Source organism: Schistocerca nitens, chromosome 2, assembly GCF_023898315.1.
Source record: "Schistocerca nitens isolate TAMUIC-IGC-003100 chromosome 2, iqSchNite1.1, whole genome shotgun sequence".
NCBI lineage: Eukaryota > Metazoa > Arthropoda > Insecta > Orthoptera > Acrididae > Schistocerca > Schistocerca nitens.
Window position 1 is genome coordinate 741,309,306 of NC_064615.1, and position 27,810 is coordinate 741,337,115.

The 27,810-nt window shown below is 43.3% G+C and overlaps 1 protein-coding gene across 1 annotated transcript in view; it reads right to left on the bottom strand.

The window, feature by feature from the left end:
• LOC126236959 (cubilin) overlaps positions 1-27,810 on the bottom strand; it is a 1,328,660-nt gene that overhangs the window by 60,666 nt on the left and 1,240,184 nt on the right. Inside the window, exons 11-13 of the mRNA XM_049946657.1 lie at positions 23,667-23,887; positions 16,306-16,488; positions 9,358-9,490 (exon numbers count right to left, since the gene is read on the bottom strand). Of these exons, the coding sequence (XP_049802614.1) occupies positions 9,358-9,490; positions 16,306-16,488; positions 23,667-23,887 (537 nt within the window). The remainder of the gene's footprint in view (positions 1-9,357; positions 9,491-16,305; positions 16,489-23,666; positions 23,888-27,810) is intronic.

Here is a 27,810-nt window from a genome sequence, read left to right on the forward strand (position 1 = left end):
CCACAATCAGGACTGCATACGACCGAGGCACACAGGGCCAACACCCGGCATCATGGTGTGGGGAGCGATCTCCTACACTGGCCGTACACCACTGGTGATCGTCGAGCGGACACTGAATAGTTCAGGGTACATCCAAACCGTCATCGAACCCATCGTTCTACCATTCCTAGACCGGCAAGGGAACTTGCTGTTCCAACAGGACAATGCACGTCCGCATGTATCCCGTGCCACCCAACGTGCTCTAGAAGGTGTAAGTCAACTACCCTGGCCAGCAAGATCTCCGGATCTGTCCCCCATTGAGCATGTTTGGGACTGGATGAAGCGTCGTCTCACGCGGTCTGCACGTCCAGCACGAACGCTGGTCCAACTGAGCGCCAGGTGGAAATGGCATGGCAAGCCGTTCCACAGGACTACATCCAGCATATCTACGATCGTCTCCATGGGAGAATAGCAGCCTGCATTGCTGCGAAAAGTGGATGTACACTGTACTAGTGCCGACATTGTGCATGCTCTGTTGCCTGTGTCTATGTGCCTGTGGTTCTGTCAGTGTGATCATGTGATGTATCTGACCCCAGGAATGTGTCAATAAAGTTTCCCCTTCCTGGGACAATGAATTCACGGTGTTCTTATTTCAATTTCCAGGAGTGTATAACAATATGATCCGTTATGAAATATAAGAATATGTTCCGTTATGAAATATAAAATTATGAGAATTTAAAAAGATTGTAACCACTGAATATATTACACACATTTATTATATAATAAATGTATGACACTTTTTGTGAGACCCAGTTGTAATTTTATAGTTTAAATAACGCACGTGTCCCGTAACGTATTATGAAACATTCGTGTAGTAATCTTCTAAGGCCATGAGAAGATAAATGAAAAAATAAAATAAACGAGAAAATATCGGGTTTCGAACACCGGACGCAAAAGTGAAAGGCCGCGACGCTAGCCACTCTGTCACCACATGGGCTGAGCTTGTCCTAAAATGCATCTAAACTACGTGGAAAACTTTGACGGTCGTTTTCTCAGAAACGGTCAAGTATCTACGGATAAGCCAAGACACGTGTATGCTTAATGTGGTTCCTCTTCCACTGAAAAAAGTGCCTGGGAAGTAGGGGTGTGATACTTTTCGTGTTCTCCTCGTTAGTATGCAGCTGGAAGATTCTTTCGACAACATATTAATTACTTTGATTAAAGATGTAAATACTAATTAAAAATTTGCAAATTTGTTGCAAGGTCTTATGGGACCAGACTGCTGAGGTCATCGGTCCCTAAGCCTACACACTACTTACGCTAACTTAAACTGACTTACGCTATGGACAACATATACACCCATGCCCGAGGGAGGAATCGAACCTCCGACGTGGGGAGCCGCACGGACCGTGACAAAGCGCCTCAGACCGCGCAAATAATGATTACCGCTATAAATCCGTCAGCATCCTGCATATGGTGTATATTAGTTGTATAGCACATGCTCGATGCTGGTGGATTTCTGGTGACAGTGGTTAAGCACAAGATAAACAAAAAAAAAGCAAATGAAAAGTGTATATGCCCGGTTACGTTACTGACGTCTACATCCCTACATCCGAGTTCGCCGACATCACAGCATTACTCGTATCTAAAGCAACAAGAAATGACAGTATCGGCATAAAACGTGGTTTATACAGTAAAAATACGATTTATGCTCCAAAATTAAAGGGAAATTAATCAAAATGTGAGGCCAACTACGTAGTGAAATTTGCCGACACTGAAGTTCTTGCTGCAGAGAACAGCTATTGGAGTCGTTTGTTCAGGGAACGTATAAAAATACACAAATATGACTATAGCTCCAACAGGAAAGAAGAAAGCCTTAAGGTGAACGGATCCTGGAGTCCCGTGTTGCAGAGAACGATCGTTACATGTAGCAGGGGGAGAACCGCAGCGGTAATGGTCACGGAAAAGCTCTTAGGCGTTGGCGCGACAGGTACATATAATCTGTGGCCTCGAGCTCGATCCCAGTCTACCATCGGTAATGGAGGTTGAAACCTTTACAATGCCAGCCACTTGTGCTGGCGAGACGTCAGAAAAATTATAAAATAAACGTTCGCCGAAGAGCCCGGGACGGAAGCCAACTGGCAATTTGCTAATAACCGAAAGTATGGAAACCGGAAGAAATAATTTACCCCTTTCTGATGGTGACATTCTTGAAAACGACTTAATGGAGACCACTCTCGTGTACTTATCTGGTGTAGATACTATTGCATACAAGGCATTGATTGCCTCTTTTGCTGTAGGTCAGTTTCCGCTTTTATGCTTACCTGCGTGACATCAGTGAGCCTTTAACAATTAATTCAGCTTTTTTTAATCAGAAAAGCTTATTAAATTGTTACCTGCCTGCTTACTGTGATAAAACCACTTTCACCTGAAAATAACTTTGCCCCACTGAAGTTCGCCGGTAACTCTGCAAAGCTCCTTTGACATAGCTCCGTCTCCCGCTTTTGTAATCTCTCGTAAGCCGCTAGCCATCCCTGGGGGTTCTAATTCCTTGAGTTATGTGGAAATGCTTATCTACACTCTCTTCATCACTGAGGAGCTCCCGCAGTTTACGTCTCTCTCAGAAGTAACAATCAAACTTAATTGTGGATTACGCGGTCGTTCAGAGTAGTACTTCTGTATTTCTAAACAAAAAAATTAGTCTTAATGCAGTCATTTTTGGAGTAGACTGATATCACTTAAAGATGAAACCTTTTTCAGTTTCAGTGTTAATCTCACAGACATACATTCTGATTACTGCTTTCTGCAAATAATAACCAATTACAGATCACTACAGTCCATTTTACTTCTCACTTTTGGATTTGAAGATGGCAAGTATTTATCGGAACTGGTAACTATATTATGAATTTTTGCGATCAAGACGAGCAAAAAGGTTTACAATGTCTTCTTACTACCGTATTGTAACTTCTGTCTACCGTGACATAAAACCCCGTTTTTAAATAAGGCAATATAAATTTCAGTCATGATATCACTAGGTAAGAAGATGAAAAATAAAATATTGCTACAAAATGAGTTGCCACAAATGTGGGAATTGATGATATTTTTGTTCGTTGCAATTTGTTTCTTTCGTGTAAGTATTAAGAGTGGATGCTTTGTACTGAGAAACATGTTTCAACACCATTAAATAGGTAAATTTGTGTTTTTACGCTAGCCTGGTTTATGTAATATGATCTTAATAATCGTGCCCGTAATGTAAATTGTAGTTTGTATGATTAGGAGGTAACACCTAAAACTGAAGCTTTACTTTACATACTGAATTCTTCGAAGTATCACCAAACTGTTTTGCGTTAAACGTATTTTTTTATTGAAGCACGTCCTGTATTAAAACAATATTACCTCTTACTGTTAGCAGATGAATCATACAAACGGTTACTTAAGTGAAATTGGAAAACCACAAGAAAACCAAAATTTAGATGCAGAACGCTTAAATCTTTCCAAATAGTGTTAGAAGTACTTAGTACAATTTCAAAATAACAACTCTGTTGATAAAAAAAGTAACGCAAATTGTGTGGGGCTACTGACACCTGTACTTACAATTAGTTGTCGAAAACCTTGTTTAGATTTATTCGAAATTTCTGGAAATAAAATAGTTTACGTGATTCTCCATATACATTTTGACAACTGCTAAGGAATAGTGGTCAAGCAGATAGGATTTTAATTTGTTTTAAAATTATTTTTTTATCTGTTGTACCTTCCAGGCTGCTGCGTAAAAGGGTAAGAAAATACATACTCTCACCGTTCTGCCCCGTTTTAACGCTGCATAGTGGATGTCGTGTACCCAGTGCAATAAATACGTTCTTCCTCAATGAACAGCTGTCCTTCAGGATCAGGTTGTAAGAGATAAACGAGAGTAAATTGGCAATTTAAGTTCACTTTACAACATTAATGAGGAATTTTTAATCAGGTAATCTTGTCTGACTGTCCGTTCAACTGAAAGAGAGTTAAATTCAGTGCGAAAAGCCACCCAGAGCAACATTTGCGTTGGCCACAGAGCAATGTGGGGAAGTGGTTACGGCACCAGACTTGGGTTTGGGAGGCGCGGGCCCTAAGTGATCTATGGACTGCCTTGTTCTGATTTTGCGTTTTTCGTGAAACCACTTACGATGCGAAATGTGAAGTAGTTTCCAAACAAGGCTACGATAGGTTATCGTTGCAGTTCTTCTCGAATGTTTTGTGCTTTTGAGGTGATAGATACTAATTTCCTAAAGAGTCACAGTATGCATATAGGCCTATCGTAGTTTCTCCGTCTTAAGATAGAGAAACGTGACCAACGGCCGCGGTGGACAAAGGCGACAGTATCCGATAATTTTGCGAATCTTCGAACCTTCAGCGTGTGGATTAGTAAAAACAGTACCACTGCTGGCTCGACAGGGGTCTCCGTTAAATTATGTTACGACCGGGCGCGATCCAGCTGTTGGGATGGTTGAGGGAGGGGGTGGGGGGAGGGGATGGACGTTCATATTTTATGTCTGTTTCCAAATTTATCATCTAGCTTCCTTCCGGAGAATAAAGTACCAAATAAACTAAGAATTTTGAAACCAGCAAGAGATTCTAGAAATTAAAAGCTATATTAACGCAGGGGTCTTCTTAGCTGTTTGCGTGATGACTACCTTCACGGATGAGCTTACGATCTGACCAAGTGGAGAAAACATTTCAGCATTGAAAAGGCACAAATTCACAGACTGACCGTATCTGCTGTCAACAAAAACCCGACTCGGTTCGTGAGTCCCGAGGTTGAAGCGGAAAACTACAAGAAGTTGAATAAAGGAATTCAGGAAAAAAAATCGCGTCCTCTGCGTTGTTGAAGGGTCGCTTTCCAGTATCTGGCGGCAGGAAGGGTTTTTTCCAGTCTGGTAAGCGGAAATGATAGGTAACAATTTTTGTGATAGGAAGTAGTTTGAGGTTGGGGATTACTGTGCAAGCTTAAGGGCTGGTGAGCTATACATGAAGGAAAGTTATTTTCCAGCACCTTTAAGTCCTGTCAGGACGAAACACCTTGCAGGATAATGCTGCTAATAGGAACAGCAAATAGCCATCTGGAATGCCTGCATTTGGCTCCTGAAGCTGGTTAGTAGAAAGGCTGGTATGCCTAAAATTTTGCAGTCGGCCGACACTCCAATCGGATGTAGGAGATACGTTATGGTCTCTGTGGGGTGGAGGTGATGTGTTCAAAGTGTTGAATATGTGAAGTCTGAAATGTAAGATAGTCAATTATCAATAGAGTTGATCTTTCAGCAGGGTCAGTGTAGGACCAAGTGAAAAGGAGGCCTTTTGGGTCAACAAAATGAGGGGGCCGCCAGAGGCGCCCAAGCGCAAAATCTGTATATAGGGTGTGTCATAATTAGTGACAAATACTGACATGGGCGAAAGTATACGACAATAGAAACAAAAACGTATCAGTAACCATGGATCCGCAAACGAACTGTCTGAAATAATTCCGAATGTGTGGCTGCAGACCGCTGCTGATTTCAGAGACAAAATATTGTCAAAATTAGTAAAAATGTATTTGAAACGTAAATCTTTCGATTAAGTCCGCTTCTAATTCGGTTCAGTTTGAATAAAGGCCTACCGTTACAAGGAAATGCTTCACATGTTGTGCTCACATTTAGAACCAAAAACAATAGAAACTTAATATTTTCATTCTTTCGACGCAGTTTTATAGTTAGCACATCTTTATTCAAAATAAAACAAAACAATACGTCTGCTGTCAGTAACAGGTTTTGAAGATCTTAGGAGTTACAACTAAAATGTTTTCTTCTTTTAATACGAGGATGATTTGATAAGTCTTTCTTCCGTGAAAGAATGGAACGTTTTTGCTGCTCCTTCATGGTAAGTAAGTTTGATTATTCCAAGGATCGTATGAAGAAATTCAACAAAGTACAGCGTACTGTTCAGTGTTGACGTTCGTCTGAAAGTATCGACTGCGACTGAAACTGGAGAAAAGCGAGTATCGTCAGGTTATGAAACATTTTCATTCGAAGAAAGGATTGCACTGCCGTTCAAATCAAAACAGAAATGGTTGAAATTCACACAGACTCTGCACCATCATTGCTTGTAGATTAATGAACTCCAACGTGGTCGGACAAGCGCCGGCGAAGCGCGTTCCGGCGGTCCATTTAAGATCACCGTAAAGGAAACCATTGACAAAATCCATGATATAGTAATGCAAGACTGCCGAATAAAAATTAGTGAGACTGCCGTTGACTGACAAAAGATCAAAGTTGGCAGCCAAAAAAGTGCTCCTTCACCAGCATAATGCGCCGGCCGGTGTGGCCGTGCGGTTAAAGGCGCTTCAGTCTGGAACCGCGTGACCGCTACGGTCGCAGGTTCGAATCCTGCCTCGGGCATGGATGTGTGTGATGTCCTTAGGTTAGTTAGGTTTAATTAGTTCTAAGTTCTAGGCGACTGATGACCTCAGAAGTTAAGTCGCATAGTGCTCAGAGCCATTTTTGAACCAGCATAATGCACCCATACATCAGCGATAACAACAACGAATTTTCAAGAACTGGGATTTTCACTGGTTCCTCATCCACCCTATTCACCAGACTTAGCCCAAGTGACTTCTTTCTGTTGTCCAACTTGAAACTTTGCCTTGCTGGAAGAAATTTTTATCAAATGAGAAAGTGATAGTTGTAGTCAACCAGTACATTGCAGAGTTTCACAGATCCTATTTTTCCGACGAGATGAGAAAGCTAGAGGATCGCTGGACCAAGTGTATATCCCGCAAAGAAGACTGTGTCGAAAATTAAGGTCAGTTGTTTACGAAACAAACATTTTTCTTGCTTTTTACCTTACTTATGAAATCACCCTCGCATTTAACACTGAAATAAGATTCTAAAATTTATTTTTATCGCAGAGGAATGTCTGTGTAGTACTTATTTCAAAAGAATAAGCAACCCATTTCCACGATCACTAGATTTAGATTTATTCTTAAAGAGCTTACAAAGAGCCCAAGGATATATAGGTGATATCTAAGAGAGAGTAGGAGTGGGCGGGGGGGGGGGGACGCTAAATGACGTGTTGCTTGCGAGGAAAAGTGTTCCCAAACCGGCTCTTTCTGTCAGTAAACCAAAGTTCGGAAAGAGTTAGAAATGCCTTCCCTCACACGGACATGAAATCTGGCTCAGTCATTTCCTGCTTCCCTGGGCGAATGATACTACTCAGCGAGCGAGCAAGTGCTTGGTAGTCAGAGGCCTCATAGCAGTTCGCGGAGAAAGTAGATAGCGGGAGGAGGTCTTCTGATAAAAACGATCGACATGCTGAGGTTTAATTGAAGCAGCTAACTTACATTTGTTTTCGTGGAATCCAGAAGTGTGGTCTTCTTGTGTGACTCTTTTCATGGCTCAGTTTGAACTGATACCCTGTTTTATTTTTGGTGGAGATCATCGGCAGATATTTGTAGAAACCAGCTGAAGTTAGCGGTGTACATTTTCAGGATCGCGGAACCCTTCAGAAAGTAGTTAGATTGCTACAGGGTATCTGTTAGTGGCATACCAGTAGTGACAGTTTTAACTCTGTCTCGCGAATCAAAGGGAGGCTGAAAACCGCTATTCGACTTATTTTAATAGTATAGTAATGCTAAGAATTAATCTAGGCCTACCATAGCGTTACCGACCACATATGCGGAGCAACAGGTCGCGCAATTTGTCTGGCATACAGCACACCTCTGATAATGTGTGTTTTCTGCGAGTGGGACTTCGCCCGACACCACAAAAGATGCGGGTACCAGGCAAAAAGAAACATTTCCACAAACTTCGAAAATACCTCACAGCTCATGGGAAGCCATACTGAGAAGGTGAACATAGCCAATAAGTGACCTTGCAAGATCCCCTCGCATCTAAACTGATACTGTTATTACTCAGCTTAGCCGCGAGTCCGTAGAGGGTGGTATATGTGATGTACAGTGTGACTGGTCAGCATTTCCACCCGGAATTTGCGAGTGTAAGTCGGACCTTGCTTGATCCGCCTTGGTGGGTCGTGTCGTCGGATTTCCTCCTACCTGTGCACGGTGCAGATCTCGTAAATGTCGTCCCGTGCCGATTCTTCATTGGCGCATTGGATGTCTCTGTCGGTGGAAGCTAACTATCTGAAATTGATGTCGGTCAACTTTGGGGTATCTATTTACTCGAAATTAACATTCAGAATGCCGTAATATCACTTTTATTCCTATTAGATCAATAATGAAACACTCATGTCACAAACTACTCGTAACCGAGAGCATGGCTACCATCGAACAAGACAGGAAGAGCTCTTAACGCCGACTGCCGACTTTGGCGCGCAGTCCGTATCTCTTACTAGTTTCGTCACAGTTCGTACTTACTAAGATATGCATTTATGAATGAACGGGTGTGAATTTTAACGAGGAAAAATTATGATAAATAGTTTTAAACATCCAGAAGCTCCTCCTAGTATTCATGTTTTCATAAATGACTTTAATTATTAAATATAAATAAACAAAATCGGTGACTTTGGCGCCAAGATGGCGGTACTTCCCGTCATGTATATTTCCCAGGCTGGCGCTTGTTGCTACGGTCCAGCGCCGAGCCCCCCCACACTAAGCGCGACATAGGTCGCTTCGTCACCTAGCCAGCCAGCGTGGAAAATGCTCTCCGATTCATGGCCGGCTACAGACTACAGCACTTCCTAACTATCGTGAATACGTCAATAAGAGACAATAATTTATTGAAACTGGTAAAAATGTTTTCCTCACGTAAGAGGCACCTTCCAACCTACGCAGGATGATTCGTAGAAACGTTTAAAAACAACCCAAGCGATGTAAATGACACTGAGACACATGGCGTCGCAGATGAGAGGAGATAACCAAGAATTGGAGGACTAATGTTGAACATGTGATTTCACGAGATTACTTACTTCGTCGAACGTGCAGCGGTAGGGCTTGTCGATCCTGCCTTCGCCGTAGGAGGCAGTGCTATACATCGCTCCGCTAGGGTACTCTGTTTTTCTTCTTGCATTATTCGATGTGATTTGGTAGTGTTCGCGGTAGTGGTAATACATGACTACGATGAACCGGTTTACATTTACGAAAACAGAATAGCCTAACGGAACGATGTGTAGCACTGCCCCCTACCGGTGAGGGAGGTATGTCATCTGGTGACGTCACATGTTCAAAATTTTTCATCCACTTTCGTGATATTTCCAGACATTTGGGGCCCATGTGTCTTATATTAAATTACTTGTCTTAGCGTCATCTATGTCGCTTCGAGGGTTTCTAAAAGTTAATAAGAATCACGCTGTATATGGCAGACAACAGAGCGGTTCAGTAAAGCGAAGTGTAAAGCGGCTGGTGCCAGGGCTGACCTGAGGCGCATGTTGTTGGAGTCGGACAGGAAGTGCCAGTGCGCCTCGTCGTGCAGCTTCTCGCCGCACAGCTCGACGGGCGGCGCGTCGGAGCGGTACCACAGGCGCACCACCGCCGCCGGGCAGCCCCGCCCTGCAACAGCACGGCAGCTCTGGAGTGTCCGTAGCACTCAGCGCTGACGGCAGGCGGCAGCTGTTGTAAGAGCACTGGACAAAGAATTAGTCACCCCAGGACACATCATGCCAACCCAATGCCGGAAAAAGACGCTTTCAAGGACTGTGTTGATTGGCACCAGGTTCTGATATTGAGGGGTTGTAGTGTCAGTGACTCATTTGTCACTGTCATTGGCGATCAGATGGCGTTTCCTTTTGTCTCTAAAGGCAGTAACTCTGCGTAGCTTAGAGGTCAACAGTGACAGCAACGTTCATTCTAGGGCGCTACACTGCTCCATCGAAGAGTACTCCTCATAGAGTACTCCATCATACTCCTGCTGAACAACTTCAGTCGTTTGAAGGGGGTCGCATTGTGGTTCTGTGAGGAAGCTGGGTGGGCACATCGATGGACTGCTGCACATGTTGGGCACAATGAGTCGTTGATACGTCGCTGCTTTCAGCGATAGTCTCTAGAACATTCCCACACCTGTAGACCGCGCTCTGGACGTACCTCCGCGCAGTAAAGATGCAGGTCAAGAACTACTCTACATCTACATCTACATCTGCATCTACATACATACTCCGCAATCCACCATACGGTGCGTGGCGGGGGGTACCCGTACCACAACTAGCATCTTCTCTCCCTGTTACACTCCCAAACAGAACGAGGGAAAAATGACTGCCTATATGCCTCTGTATGAGCCCTAATCCCTCTCTTATCTTATCTTTGTGGTGTTTCCGCGAAACGTAAGTTGGCGGCGGTAAAATTGTACTGCAGTCAGCCTCAAATGCTGGTTCTCTAAATTTCCTCGGTAGCGGTTCACGAAAAGAGCGCCTCCTTTCCTCTAGAGACTCCCACCCAAGTTCCTGAAACATTTCCGTAACACTCGCGTGATGATCAAACCAACCAGTAAAAAATCTAGCAGCCCGGCTCTGAATTGCTTCTATGTACTCCCTCAATCCGACCTGATACGGATCCCAAACGCTCGAGCAGTCAAGAATAGGTCGTATTAGTGTTTTATAAGCGGTCTCCTTTATAGATGAACCACATCTTCCCAAAATTCTACTAATGAACCGAAGACGACTATCTGCTTTCCCCACAACTGCCATTACATGCTTGTCCCACTTCATATCGCTCTGCAATGTTACGGCCAAATATTTAATCGACGTGACTGTCAAGCGCTACACTACTAATGGAGTATTCAAACATTACAGGATTCTTTTTCCTATTCATCTGCCATTCTTTACACCAATCACAAATCCTGTCCAAGTCATCTTGTATCCTCCTACAGTCACTCAACGACGACACCTTCCCGTACACCCAGCATCATCAGCAAACAGCCGCACACTGCTATCCACCCTATCCAAAAGATCATTTATGTAGATAGAACACAACAGCGGACCTACCACACTTCCCTGGGGCACTCCAGATGATACCCTCACCTCCGATGAACACTCACCATCGAGGACAACGTACTGGGTTCTATTACGTAAGAAGTCTTCGAGCCACTCACATACTTGGGAACCAATCCCATATGCTCGTACCTTAGTTAGGAGTCTGCAGTGGGGCACCGAGTCAAACGCTTTCCGGAAGTCAATGAATATGGCATCCGTCTGATACCCTTGTGAGAGCAGCAGTGGCAGACCGAACGTCTTCCAGGGAGCAAATCGTGCCACATGTTGCACTTGTTGTGTTACCAGAGGTCGTTGGGAACCGTCTGCTTGTAGCTGGATTAAGATCGCGTGTGCCTCCGGTCCGGCGACGGCTGACACCACGACACTGCCAAGCGTGGTTCCTCTGGTGTCGTGGAACCGTCGACTGGAGAATGGAATGGCACCCTGTTGTCTTCAGTGATGAGATTAGGTTCCATCTGTCTGCGTGTGATGGACTTACACTTGGATGGCGTAGACCTGGTGAGGTGCCTATTCCACAGAGCATTGATCCACGGCAGATAGATCCCATCTTAGGCTTCATTGTGTGGGGCCATCAGTTACAGCTCGCGATCACGTTTGGTGTCCCTACAAGGTAAAGTAAGCAGTGCCCTCTACATTTCTTCGATAGGAAGGCGATGTGCTCTTTTAGCAGGACAGTGCACGGCCACATACGGCTGCTGCTACTCAACGTCCTCTTCGTGGAGTACAACAATTGACATGGCCAGCAACACAGCTGATGTCTCGCCAATTGAACACGTATGGGACTTAATGAAACTGAAACTTACTCGTTCTCCAGGACCTGCAAGAACCATTGCCGGAATTCAACCAAAGATGCAAGATGCTTGGGACAGTCTATCGCACTTTTAAGATAGTTTTCATTCGAGAATAGACGCCTGCGGCCTGCGTTGCCTCCATAGGGGGTACGCTTCTGTATTCATGTTAGTGGTTGAGCACCTCTAACTGTGACGTGTATTTCATTTGATCTGAATTTGGTATCATATGCTTCAGCAATGATGAACTAGCTGTTATCTCACTTGTCAATAAAATTATCTTGCTCTTGAGGGTGTTGCATTTTTATTTTCAAGCAAAGTAGCTGTCAAGCTTGTAGCTCAGCTAATGGCGTCAGTTTAACTAGAATCCAGGACTTTCGTCACATATGCCTTAACCAGCTGAAGAAGTCATTCGTTCATGATTAGATCCTGTAGAGCGACCAAACTGCAAGGATGCTGAATGGTGCGCCTCACTCGCTGTTTGAAATGATCCTACGTATTTTCGATTGGATTTAGATCGGGTGATTTAGCGGACTATTTGAGGTGCAATAGGTTACCTGAGCTTTCGTCAAAAAACTAGGAACATTGGCGTGCTGCTCTCTGAACACGGCTGTTGTCATCTTTGAAGATGGGAGTCTCCATAGCATATTCATAATGAAGAAGTACAAGAAAACACAACACTTGGACACCAAGAATATTGAAATAAACGTCGTCGTTCATGTTCACGGTAACCTGGATGGGCGGGTCCTAATCATGGTACGAAAAACATTCCAAAACAACAGAATAGTCCCTGGCCTGAAAGGCTGGTCAAATGCATCATTTGGTCATCGGTGCACTCGACTCCTTGTTTCACGTAATAAACATGCGAAATCGCTACTCTTTGGATCACAAAACACACCTCCAGTTATCTACTACTGTCCACTTGTGTTGTTTGACCCACTGAAGACTTCAGAAATATGTGCCGCTATGATCAATGGCCTTTTGAGAGACACCCATCTTCAAATGACCAATGCACGCAGATCCCTAAGCATGTTTGCTAGAAACTTGTCCTAATGGACTTGCATTCTCTGGCGGCACCAATTCCTGTCAGATTTGAAACCATCTATTATTGAGAAGGCGGGACACCCACGTACAGTCCCTGGTGATTAGGATCTGTTTATGGACACTGTGCATACGCCGTGTTACATAGTTCGAATGGTACACCATACCTTGTACACACACTGGACAGTCCACTTTGATACACCAACAAATCTGTTTACTTCATTCACCGTGCGGTCACGGACACGTCCAATTACAGTAGCTTCTGACTGCCATTTTGTCACGTCTCTTCCGTTGAACCATCTTACTGCGTTGATTCCATACAAGCGACTGACCTATAGCTATCACTCACGTGCAGCGACTTACGGTAGGAAACGAAGGGTCACAAATGCCCCAAATAGCATTTCTATATGATCTACAACACTCAAAAGCGATCGGTCTTCTCGTTTAATAGAGTGACTAATATTTTGCCCGGTGAGCCTATTTCTGTAACGCAATTGGCGCTATTTACCCATAGGTGGTCCAGAGTGTGAGTGATAGCAGACCATATAATGTCTACTCAGGACAGGAAGATAAAAAGTGACATGAATGAGAAGAACGTCTTGATAGTATAGAAGGGAGCAAGACTTACAATAACTTAGGTATGTAAGTAACTCCAGCAAACACCCGATTTTTCCTCTGATTCAAAGTGGATTTTAAAAATCTTGAATACCACGTGTATTATGCAGATCATGAAGCCAGTCTGATGAAGAAAATACCCTAGTCGTACATTAGTATTGTTACAGAGATCCACAATTGCAATGGAGACTGCTTTGACTTTATCCATACTTATGGAATTCGAAGGTCAGTGGCCGGACGTCCATTTCGACAAGTATTATGATGTATCTCTGAAAAACAGTCGAAAAATTTCGATTTTGTTTCTTTACCGGAGCGTCGTGAAGTATAAAATATTTCGAGCATCTTGAACAGAGTATGTGGTGGGGTATGTAACGGTCATGTCTTGCAAGTGAGCTATTACAATGCTCGAAACGTTTTATAGCTAACAGCATTCGGAACTCTACCGAGTCTGTTTTTTGAGAGTTTTTGTGAAGGTGAACTCATTAAGGAAATTGTTGTCTGGGTACTATACGTATGAAGAAAATCGAAGAGGGGTAATATGCAAGGTCCCCTTGTTAATTAAGAACTGCCAGAGATAAGGATATAAGTTCTCGCCTTCATATTTTCATCGTTATGTCAAATTTCTTTTATAAATTAGTTTTCTTTCATTTCCCGTGTCTCCTTTCCGTTTTTTCGCTTTTATTTATATTTTTATTCTTTTTCTTTTGTAATGTCGTACACTGGAGTATTTTTATGGGTAAACTAATAATTTTTAAGATAATGCCATATCTTGAATATAAGAGAAGCAACTGTAGATGAACATACTGCCAAAATGATCGTCTCTTGCCAGAGCGTGACAAAATCTGATATTTCTAGGATATTAGCGCCTTGTTGTTGAAAGAAAAATCTTACGTTAAATTGTATGATCCATACTAATAGTCATGGAAATGCACTGTGCAAGGGGAAAGAACTACAATTTAGAAAATATGGTAATGAAATTTTGTACCACGCTTTACATGAAACTGGCACATTTAGTGTTAAGTTCCTTGGATTATGTATATTTAAATTTTTATTAAATTCAAAAATTTTATTTCCAGAAAATAGTTTCCCAGATACTATTCAAGAGATTTCTACAAAATTTTCTCTGTTTAATCTCTTTGCATACAGTAAGCTTATGTCATGAGTTTTTCTGAATACGTCCAATAGGCGAATTTTAATAACATTTTAATTACAGTTCTGTTGGTATAATATTAAAAAAGTCATGCAAAATTCCAACCGCTTTGCTCCACATATCGGATGACACTCGGAATTTCAAAATTTACTCTTGAGCAAAGTTTATCGGGTTTACAGAAATATGTCAAAATTTCATAATGCTACACTTCATAGATTCTGAGGAAAAGGTACATAAACACTAGAAAATGTCATTTTCAGGAAATGCAATTCAATGTTCAACCTAACGTTTTATCTTGGGTCATCTCTTCAGAAAGCCTCAGACTTGTACTCAGGGTCCTCTTTCCATTCAAGGCTTCTCTTCCGGTTTCTTTCTTTCTACCTTCTTTCCTTTACCTGGTCTTCAACGGACTCTTCAGCTGCAGATTTTTCCCAAGATGTCTTGAGTGAAATTTCCTATCTTAAAGCGCATTCTCTCTAACACCTTCATCCTCCCTACTTTCCCATCATTAAATACTAGAACCGCGTACCAGCTAGAATTCTGACAACTGTAGCTCATGAAAATGTGACTTTATGGCATCGTTTCGATATGAATGAATTTAGAGTCTCATTTGGATTCTGGGTTTTGCCATGGACACACTGTTCTAGAAGTTCGGGATCGCCAGGAACCTGTACATGGGGTTGACAACATCCATTACACAATTTGGAAGCCTCTTCTTGTGACTGAGTTGTTAACCCTCTGAGCCTGTAGATATTATTTATACCAGCTAATGTGGCACAAATGATGAATGAGACGGTCACCTATTCATATCATATGGAAATATGTTGCCCCCTACTGCACTCTTCATGTCACTTACACTGTATAGATTCTGTCTGATGGCCTTGCCATAATACACTTGAAAAGTGTCTACTATCTTCTTTGTTGGTGTGTTGTGTCCAACAACGACCAATAGATGATCTATAAAACTAAAGAGTACATATAACACAGCCATGTCCAACAGACATTCTATAAAATCATAGACCATATATCACAGACCTCTAGATGCTTTAAAGTAATCCACGGAATCCTTGTTCACCGAGCTAGCACTGAAGTGTTGCTTCAAAAAGTGGGCGTGGGTTGAAGGTCGCGTCACACATTTTAGGCACTTCGGGAGCGATTTCATCACTGAAACGTTGGTAACTTACTGTCCTTGAGTTCTACTAATAAATACAAAATAATTGAAAAATTGACATTTTCGGTAAATTTCATAAACGCCCACGCCTTAAAGTTTCAAAATCACAAAAACGAGTTAGTGTTACAGTTTATAAAGCAGCCTAGTCGGACGGAGTATACTTGCAACCACCGAAGCGGAATGATAGCGCCGTTAATGCACTTTCGAATACGGTACTATCTTTTGACACTTGGATTTCTTCTCTGGCTACCTCTCAGTCAAATTAGCACCTCAGCTATGAAGGCTCTCTTCTTGCTGGTGATTGCAACGAATAATTTAATTAACTGAAAAAGAATCTGATTGTGTAAAATATCCTTAATTAATTAGTCTTTATAGACTTTCGGACTGTATATCTCGATGCATATGCAAAGCGAGTGGGCTAACTAACCGAATACCGTTTCGAACTGGTACTTCTGTTTGTACCTCAACAGCTTGTAATTGAGGGATCGTGATCAGAAGGAATTTACTGTCAAGGTAGTTACTTCACTGCATCTGCATCAGGCGTGATAATAGAGCCAACGCAAGCTCGGTAGGTGTGGACTGGGTGGATTCTCTACTGCAGCTACGGCCATTACCCGCAGGGTTGCCCTCGACGGCGAAGTACTCGAAGTTGAGCAGTATCTTGTGCTTGGGCCGGACGCTGATGTACCAGTTACACGTCTTGCTGGAGACGCCCCGCGACGGACCGTCGTACTTCTGCGGGAAGTTGGGGCTCTGGATGACGCCGTAGTCGGAGCTGCTCACGTTCGACCCGCAGTCTGCAACAGATGGAGGCGCTTTAGCACGGCTACAGTAAACTGCCACACACTCCTTACACTAAGCAAGAGTACTCATCCACAGATGCGATTCATTCTATGAGACTGTGATTAGCAGAACTTAATATGATGTCAAGTCACGGTAAATGCGCAACAGCTGTATTATTGTTCTAATATTTTTTACGAAAATCTATTGTCATATTTGTCTTCACGATAACCTCCGGTGTCGCTCATATTCTAAGCATCTTCAGATCTGTTAAAACAAATGCAAAATATGGTAAGTTTGATTACAGAGAATTTACTGAAACACACACATGACAAATACAGAGGTGTCCAAAAAAATGTATCCATGTTTAAAAGTCCATAAGTGGCAAACTAACTGACGGAGTTGTCTAATTTTTGGTGAAGGTGTAGCTTAAAGTCCAACTTAAAGATATTACTGTAGGTGTTCGAAATGGTCACCATTAACATCCACACGCAAACAATGCCGCCGAACTGCAGCACGAACTACTGACTGCAACGTGTTCAGTTGGATATTTGCACATGAATGTACGATGGATTCTCGAAGTTCATCCAATGTGCGTGGCTTTTGTCGATAAACGACGTCCTTCAGTGTTCCCCCATTTTACCTGCTATCCGAGACTTGTAAGGAGATGGAAGAGTTTACTTTCAACAAGATGGTGCCCCAGTCCACTACCAAAATCGTGTTAGGGCGTATCTCGACGAAAATCTACCAGGAAGATGGATAGGCCGTAGAGGTGCTGTGGAGTATCCAACACGTTCCCCAGACGTAACTCCTCTGGACTTTTACCTGTGGGGAACACTAAAGGACGTCGTTTATCGACAAAAGCCACGCACATTAGATGAACTTCGAGAATCCATCGTACATTCATGTGCAAATATCCAACTGAACACGTTGCAGTCAGTAGTTCATGCTGCAGTTCGGCGGCATCGTTTGTGTGTGGATGTTAATGGTGACCATTTCGAACACCTACAGTGTTATCTTTAAGTTGGACTTTAAGCTACACTTTCACCAAAAATGAGACAACTCCGTCAATTAGTTTGCAAGTTATGGACTTTCAAACAGTGGATACATGTTTTTGGACCCCTCTGTTTGATAACAGATACGATTTTTTCTTCTTTTTTTAAAAAAATGCTTCAAATGGCTCTGAGCACTATGGGACTCAACTGCTGAGGTCATTAGTCCCCTAGAACTTAGAACTAGTTAAACCTAACTAACCTAAGGACATCACAAACATCCATGCCCGTGGCAGGATTCGAACCTGCGACCGTAGCGGTCTTGCGGTTCCAGACTGCAGCGCCTTTAACCGCACGGCCACTTCGGCCGGCTCTTCTTCTTTTTTTTTTTTTTTTTTTTTTTTTTTTTACTCAGACATGTTTCGCTGATGTATCATCAGTGGTCTTTTTATTTGCTTTCTGTCATATAATACAAAAAAATTGATGATTATTGTCTATACATATACGAGGCCTACGAATTTTTTTTTCTGTTGTCCTCGGTATTGCTGACGCAACTTGGAACCCTCTGCCGCTAGAGGGCTCAGATTTGTAGCGTGTAGCATGGCAGTGTGTAACATAGCTAAGTCGGCGAGTGAGGAACAGCGTGCTGTAATCGAGTTTCTAACCGCCGAGAACATGCCCCCAATTGAAATCCTTTGAAGAAGAAAAGTGTAAGGTGATAATTATATCGACATCAGTAATGTGCGTTACTAGCTTGTTCGTGCTCATGATGATAGAAGCGGTGCTGCTAACCTCAACGTGTGTAGCAGAGCTCGGAGAGGACGACAGTGTACGGTAACCGACGACACTCACCGCTATCGGATTGATGAACCCGCCAGAGAAAATCGTCGGACAGCATAGACACAGCTCTCAGGTAAGTGTGGTATATCACGGAGCGTGTACGGGACGTCACTGCGAAATTGCGGTGCAGAAAACATGTGCACGGTGGGTACCTCACATGCTCACTCCTGACATGAAACAAAGGACACTGGACATCTATCAACAATTTCTTTAGCGTTTTGAGCGTGAGTGTAATAGGTTCCGTAACAACATTGTGACAGACGACGAAACAGGGTTCACCATTTTCACTCGGAAAAAGAAATACAGCATTAATGTAGTCCTGCCAAATGGTTCACCGACGCCGAAAATGTTCAATCCATGCCATGAGGAGGCAAAGTCATGCTCACAGTGTTCTGGATTGTTCAAGGTGGGGGCATTAGGAATTCATGCCTAAAGGGACCACCATAAACCCTGTAATGTAGTACAAGATCCAAAATTGTTAAGGCTTTCGTGGCCACTTGTTGACAAAATGCCTATTGGCTTCTGTCTCGGGTTCTTCGGCCGACGTTCATCTAATGATTTTTCTGACGTTTCGCCAGCACGAGTGGCTGGCATTGTCAAAGCCGGCAATGGAGGGTGAAGCTTTGACAATGCCAGCCACTCGTGCTGGTGAAACGTCAGAAAAATCATTAGATGAACGTCGGCCGAAGAACCCGAGACAGAAGCCAATAGGTAGTACAAGATCCTCAGAAACCTGAAAGCATGCATTCGAAGAGTTCGTCCACACATGGAGCACCCTCTCCTTCAGCATGACAATGCCAGACCACACAAGAGCCCTGCGACATCTCAAATTATCTGACACCTTGGTTTCTCTGCCTTCGATCATCCTCCATACAGTCCAGACTTGGCCCCATCCGGTTTTCACCTGTTTCCCAAAGTTCAGGAACACCGTCGACGACTTCACTTTGATAGTGATGAAGCGGTTAAAGCGGAGGTGAGGCTGTGTCTCCGTCAGTGAAATCAAACATTCTGCAGTGACGGTGTCAAGAAACTGATCTTTAGTTGGGAGAAAGTGTTCGTCACCATGGTGACTATGTTGAGAAATAAACATGTAGACATGAAGAATGAAAATGTAGTATGTTATAACGTTTGTTTTATCTACAGAGCTTCAAGATTTTTCACGTAAAAAGTCATTCCTCTCGAACAAACAGTCAAAAGGAAGTCAAATACAGGTAACGAATTATTGGAGTCACAAATATGTTTTCCATTATCATTAGAGATGAAGAAACGTTTAATGGTGTCTCTCCAATCTATATGGACCACTACACAAGAGCCTGGAAAGTTTTGAAGGAACAATGTTACTGTAAAAATGTAGCATCTTCCTGGTTGGCTCACGTTCCCAACTCATGTGAATGAAAAACGTAAAGAAATATTCTGTTACTCAGATACAAGACGTACTTCACTGTAACAAATTTAATTTAACATGCCATAACATAAAAAGGCAAAGATTTCAAAGTTACAAATGCGAGTAGCAGGGAGAACGTATCGCTGAAAGAGGATGTAGTATGAGATACGTAAGATCCGGTTTAGAGAAAAAATGGTGTTCACCTTCTCGTTGGTTCAGTGATGAACACAGTATACCGAAGAAACACATTTTCTTTGTCCCAAAGCTTCTGAGTAGCTTGAAGGCTAGAATGAAGAAATTTACCGAAAGTGCTGCTACATCATTAATCAAACTAACGAGGCTCTTCACGCCATAAAGTTTGCTCAAGCTGTTGTAGCTTCCATTCTACCTGAGGCAGAGACTACATGTTGTTCATTGAGGAAAAGGAAAGTTATAGTATTAAGTTCGGAAGGGGAACGCTTCACATTACACCAACGATACCCTGTACGGAATTTCCGGGTCCCATTCGCTGTTTTAAGTTTTCTTGTGGACCAGTCATTGATGCCACGTCGAAAAGTAAGGCTAATGACGTGCGTGTATATCCATTAGAAAGAAACAATGAACCGTACAAGGTGACAATTACTGAACTACATGAAAAAAACTTAAATTAGTTACAAACTACGGCGCGCACACATTTTATTCAACATGTAAACGTCACCACAGATATTCGGATTTAGGTTATGACAAGTTCGACATGCCTGCCATCGTTGGCGATGATGTGGCGCAGACGAATAGCGAAATTCTGCATGACCTGCTGAAGTGTCGGAGTATCGATGCTGTCGATGACATTCTGATGGTTGTTGTTGGTTGTTTTTGGGGAAGGAGACCAGACAGCGAGGTCATCGGTCTCATCGGATTAGGGAAGGACGGGGAAGGAAGTCGGCCGCACCCTTTGAAAGGAACCATCCCGGCATTTGCCTGGACCGATTTAGGGAAATCACGGAAAACCTAAATCAGGATGGCCGGACGCGGGATTGAACCGTCGTCCTCCCGAATGCGAGTCCAGTGTCTAACCACTGCGCCACCTCGCTCGGTCGATGACATTCTGAATGGGTGTTTTCAGCTCAGCAGTGGTTTTGGGATTACTGCTGTACACCTTGTCTTTAATATAGCCCCACAAAAAGGTGTCGCATGCGTTCTGGTCCGAAGAATGTTGCGGCCAATCGAGGCCCATGCCAGTGGCCTCTGGGTTCCCCAGAGCCGAAATGTGATCCCTGAAGTGCTCCTCCAGCACGTCAAACACTCTCCTGCTTCATTGGGGTCGAGCTCCGACTTGCAAGAACCACATCTTGTTGAATTCAGGGTCACTTGGATAATGAGGATGAAATCATCTTCGAAAACCTTCACGTACCGTTCGGTAGTCATCCTGCCATCAAAGAATATCTCACCGATTATTCCGAGACTGGACATTGCACACCAAATAGTCACACGTTGAGGGTGAAGAGACTTCTCGATCGCGAAATGCGGGTTCTCAGTCCCCAAACGCTCCAATTTTGCTTATTGATGAACCCATCCAAATGAAAGTGGCCCAAAACAATGCGCGTGCGTATGCGCATACTAATTCCCATGCGGCGAACCGTGCAGTTTGAACATACTAACGCAAACCTTTCAGAAGTTAATGACGATTTTATTTCATATAGTTCAATAATTGTCACCCTGTATATTATAATTAAGCATACAACGCTTTCGACGTGGGCATTAGTTGATACAGCAACTACAAATCATCACGCACTCAAACTAGTGACCATACGATAGTAGCCGAAGTGTTGTCAGTTTTATCCTGACGTGGTCACATACCGAGGAGTTCTCGCTCATATACATCCTTAAAGATATCAGTTATGTTGTGATAGTTCTTTCAGCGGGTACTGGCGATCATGGGGTAGTGAGAAATTATTGATCCATATGATGAATTTATAAATTTTCGAAGTAAATCAGGACAAGAACAATTACGCTGGCGATCCGCAAGATAGATTCCGAACATTTTAGAGCGTATAAGTGGCACGAATACTGTAATTGGTCCACCCAGACCTCAAATACTCTACGCATCGCGGCTGACAGCACCTGAACTAATGCTAAGCTATGGATTAGAATACAGCATCAATTAAAAAGTCTTTTAGTAACTATATCTTTAATCAGTATTTGTTATATAATAATATTAAAATTAAACGTGTTTTGAATGGGTTTTCTCATCATTCATATAATTTATATGATTAATAATATCTAAATTATAGTTTCAAATAACGCTGTATTGCTTACGACGTGGAAAGAAGTTTAGGAGATACATCCTTTGCTGATGATATGAGATCTGTCTTCCTTCTGAATTATGTGATGCAGTCTTGTCCGCTTTACTGTGATGCATGTAATTTTTCCCGCTATACTAATATTATTGCGGCAACACAACACATAGATGCATAATTTCGTAACATTCGCTCTAGTATTCTGTCTGTTGTTGCCTGAATTTTGTTTTACATGTTCCACATGCCCGTCTTGCATACGTAAACATCGTCGTCGAAATCCCACCCATAGCACTTATATAAAGTTAAGACTACCAACCTTCAGACAGCAGCTATTTATTTGAACATTGATGTTTAGTAACTGATCCTTAATTATCATCAAGTTTACTGTAGAAACCATGTGCAAGTTGCTTCTATTTAGAACAGAGGCAACCACTGTTACTTACGCTATAATTACACCACCGCTAGCGAACTGGACAGGCCTGAAATTCCAGCGAGCTATCTAGATTAGGTTTCTTCTCTTTTGTTTACTTTTTTTAGAGAGTAGATACTTAATATCAATTTATTACAGTATTATAAAGTTTGAATTTTGTTAAACTATATTTTATTTTGAGAATTCATTAGCTTTAGGATACAATCATTACATTTCTGAAATTCACAGTGTGGAATACAGCCCATTCAAACTACAAGGGAACGGGTAGAAAAAGTGTCAATTAAAAAAAATATATCTGGGAGCTAATAGCGAGAACAGCGGAAACAATTGAATACTGTAAGGTTTGCCTTAAATTATTTTAATTCTGTCAAAGATGACGTAGAGTTGGAAGATTAGTTGAAGGGATTGGACAGTGACTTGAAAAAAATTGTACATATTGCATCAACAAAAGTGAAACAAAGGTAATGGAATGTGTGAAATAAAATAAGGTGATGGTGAAGAGACTGGACTAAGAAATGAGAAACTAAAAGTAAAAGATGAATTTCTGGTATTTAGGCAGCAAACAGAGTGATGATACCGGAAGGAGAGAGGATATAAAATGCGGATTGGCTATAGCAGGGAAACCATTTCTGAAACTGAGGATTTGTTAATACATAGAATAATTTTAAGTTTTAGGAAGATTGTCCTGAAGCTCTTGTATGAAAGAGAAGTGTGGATGATTAGTACTTCGCACAAGAATGAAAAGAATAGCAGCTTCTGAAATATGAAGCTACAGGGGGGGGGGGGGGGTAGCGAAAATTGGGTGAGTAGATCGAGTAATTAATGAGACACTGAATCGTGTTGAGTTAAAGAGAAATTTGTGGCACACTGTGACTAAAAGAAGGATCGGTTGCTAGGGCACGTTCTGAGTCTACGAGAAATCACTAGTTTGGTAATGGAGAGAAGCGAGGGGGTAAAATATATAGGGGAAGACAAAGATTCGAATAAGTAAAAAGGCTGAAACTGATGTAGGTAGCAATATTTATATAGAAGCTTTCATAAGGTAGACTAGCATGGAAAGATACCTCAATCCAGTCTTTTGACTGAGGGCCATAACAATACCGACAACAATGGAAAAATTTCGAAACTGTTTAATTATATGGAAAAAAAAGAGATGAAGCAGCTACATGTAGTTTGGGTAGCTATCCTGAATAGTGTAGTGGTTCCTCACGACGCCTCGTGATAGGCAAGTGGTGATTGTATACTACTTATTTGGCTGGCAGCGGGCACGCACCTCCGAATATGGACTTGGCGACCTCGAAGGTGTAGCGCGCCTTGAAGCCGCTGTAGACGCTCTCGCGGTCGGAGTGCAGCAGCACCCTGAGCCCGGCCGCCGCGCGGTTCGACTCGATGGGCCCGGGCGCCGTCATGCCGCAGTAGCGCCCGATCAGCTTCTCCGTGCCGTCCTTGTACTTGTTGTACACCTCCAGCCAGTCCTCCGTGCACATCGAGGACCTGCGCCGCCAACCATCAAGCTGTTAGTACCACACTAGCAGAGCGACAAGCAGAATCTTGCTAAGCCGAAGCTCGAAATAAAGGTGGCTACAGTGAGCACGAAGTGTGCGGGGCCAGCGACAGGAGACGTCGGGAAAAACATACACTGACGGGAAAAAAATCTGAACACCAACAAGGAGCTGTGCGACATTTACATTCAAATTTTGCGCCAGTCACATAAGAGTGCGGTAGTAGCGTCAATATGTGGATGGCAATCACGTTTAATTTAAGTACGCGCTTAACGGTCGTGAGTGTTAGTTATCTATGAGACTGGACGTGGTGTTGTTGGTCAAGAATGCCTTTAAGGCGACAAAAGCGTGATTATCAGCACCTCTCCGAGTTTTAACGAAAAAATGGTTCAGATGGCTCTGAGCACTATGGGACTTAACATCTGAGGTCATCAGTCGCCTAGACTTAGAACTTAGAACTAACCTAAGGACATCACACACGTCCATGCCCGAGGCAGGATTCGAACCTGCGATCGTAGCAGCAGCGCGGTTCCGGACTGAAGTGCCTAGAACCGCTCGGCCACAGCGGCCGGCTAGTTTTAACGAGATTGTGTAATAGAGCTATGAGAAGTTGGATGGTCCCTCTGCAATATTGCTGAAAGACTTGACAGTAATGTAGCTTCTGTACGTAATTGCTGGCAGAGGTGGTCACCAGAAGTACGACTGCAAGAAGACCGGGCTCTGGACGGCAACGTGGCACTATAGAGAGAGAAGACCATCGTGTTCGGCGTATGGCTCCGGCGCATCATATAGTATCTGCAGCAGCAATTTGAGCAGCAGTTGGCACCATAGTGATACAACGAACTGTCACAAATCGATTACTCCAAGGACAGCTCCTTGAAAGCGTGCATTCCTCTGACCCCAGACCATCGTCATTTGCGATTTCAGTGGTGTCAAGCGAGAGCTCATTGGAGCGCACGATGGAGGTCCGTTGTGTTTGCTGGAGAAAGCTGATTCTGCCTCGGTGCCAGTGACGGCCATGTGTTGGTTAGGAAGAGACTAGTTCAGGACTTGTAACCAACGTTTCTGCGTGCTATGCATCCGGCCGCTGTAGCCGAGCGGTTCTAGGTGCTTTAGTCCGGAACCGCGCTACTGCTACAGTCGCAGGTTCGAATCCTGTCTCGGGCATGGATTTGTGTGATGTCCTTAGGCTAGTAGGCTTTAAGTAGTTCAAGTTCTAGGGGACTGATGATCTCAGATGTTAAGCCCCATAGTGCTCAGAGCCATTTGAACCGTTTTTTGCGTGCTATGCACACTGGACCTACACTTGGAGTTACAGTATGGTTTGCGGTGCGATTTTGTATGGCGGGTGGAGCACTTTCGTGATTATCACACGCACCTTGAGCGCAAATCTGTGCAGCAGTTTGGTGATTCGACTTGTCGTGCTGCTATTTTTGAACGGCATTCCAGGGGGTGTGTTGCAATTGGATAACGCTCGCCCACACACCGCTGTTGGAACCCAACATGCTCTACAGAGTGTCGACATGTTGACTTGGCGTGCTTCATCGCCAGATCTGTCTCAAATCGAGCACATATAGGACATCGACGGAAGACAACTCCAGCGTCATCCACACCCAGTGTTAACTGTTCTTGTGTTGACTGACCCAGTGCAACAGGCATGTAACTCAATCCTAAAAACTGACATCTTCCACCTGAACGACACAATGCATGCACGTCTGTATGCTTGCATTCAACATTCTGGCGGCTACGAAGGTTATTAATGTACCAGGAGTTCACATTTGCAATGGCTTATCTTGAGCTTAAGTTAATCATTTAAATATGTTACCTAGACAAACGTATTCGCGAAATTTCATTGCTCCAAATTAATTATTTTTTTAGTGTTGCAAATTTTTCCTTCACTGTATTTTACTGCAATAAGGTGTCATGAATGATCATTTATTGACAGTAAATGCTATTACTAACAGCACAGAAACATAGAACCGTGCTGTTAATGAGTCAATATCAAGGTAACAGTTATTCAGAGTAACGGTCTCCAGTATTTGCGAAAGGACGGCAACAGTTACGAGATTCCGCTGCTTATGATATCCTGGGTGTGTTGAATGTCACATCAAAAGCACCATTTACCCTGGAAATCGAATACGCGTCTACTTTCACACGTTTTTATTGGGTCGCTTTCTTGGTTACCTGTCTGTTCAGTACAAATTTACTAATTGACTTTAACTTCCAGATGAACTTGAGTCTTGAAATTTTAAACTTAGCCCAGAACTGGATGACAATGAAATACTAATTCTTTTTGTTGTCGGCCTGTTTGGTAGAGGGCGTGAGTGTGGATGAAAAAGTTTGGTGACGTAAACATTCGACTACGCTGGAGCTCCGGCGCGTTTACCGGATAGTGTGGGAAAGTGTTCCAGGCGGTACACGAGCAGGCATGCACGGATGAGCAAAAAATTTAATCTCATCAAAGTGTTTAAAATCCATTGATAAATTTTACCCACACAAGACTGAAAAAGAGAAAATAATTATTGAAAAAAAATAAATTTATAGTACATGTTTTTAAATCGGACTAAAAAGTATAAAATTATTTCTCCTGCCACCATACAGGTTCCTAAGCTCATCAGATAGTCCTGAAAATTGATGCTTATAAATTTTTAATTGCTATGACAATGTTTACGAGATTTATAATGAAAAACGTGAGGCACATGCAATAGATAATAGGTGAATTATTCATGCATCAGTTACACGCATACGCCCCACGTTTTCTGTTATAGATCTTAAAAGTATTGTCGTAGCTATTAAAAATTCAGAACAAGAAATTTTCAGGACTGTATGAGAGTAGGAATCTGTATGGAACTGGGAGAAATTCTTTTAGACATTTTAATCCTACTTAAAAACGTATTATATTTTTAAAAAAATTATTTAAATACACTCCTGGAAATTGAAATAAGAACACCGTGAATTCATTGTCCCAGGAAGGGGAAACTTTATTGACACATTCCTGGGGTCAGATACATCACATGATCACACTGACAGAACCACAGGCACATAGACACAGGCAACAGAGCATGCACAATGTCGGCACTAGTACAGTGTATATCCACCTTTCGCAGCAATGCAGGCTGCTACTCTCCCATGGAGACGATCGTAGATATGCTGGATGTAGTCCTGTGGAACGGCTTGCCATGCCATTTCCACCTGGCGCCTCAGTTGGACCAGCGTTCGTGCTGGACGTGCAGACCGCGTGAGACGACGCTTCATCCAGTCCCAAACATGCTCCATGGGGGACAGATCCGGAGATCTTGCTGGCCAGGGTAGTTGACTTACACCTACTAGAGCACGTTGGGTGGCACGGGATACATGCGGACGTGCATTGTCCTGTTGGAACAGCAAGTTCCCTTGCCGGTCTAGGAATGGTAGAACGATGGGTTCGATGACGGTTTGGATGTACCGTGAACTATTCAGTGTCCCCTCGACGATCACCAGTGGTGTACGGCCAGTGTAGGAGATCGCTCCCCACACCATGATGCCGGGTGTTGGCCCTGTGTGCCTCGGTCGTATGCAGTCCTGATTGTGGCGCTCACCTGCACGGCGCCAAACACGCATACGACCATCATTGGCACCAAGGCAGAAGCGACTCTCATCGCTGAAGACGACACGTCTCCATTCGTCCCTCCATTCACGCCTGACGCGACACCACTGGAGGCGGGCTGCACGATGTTGGGGCGTGAGCGGAAGACGGCCTAACGGTGTGCGGGACCGTAGCCCAGCTTCATGGAGACGGTTGCGAATGGTCCTCGCCGATACCCCAGGAGCAACAGTGTCCCTAATTTGCTGGGAAGTGGCGGTGCGGTCCCCTACGGCACTGCGTAGGATCCTACGGTCTTGGCGTGCATCCGTGCGTCGCTGCGGTCCGGTCCC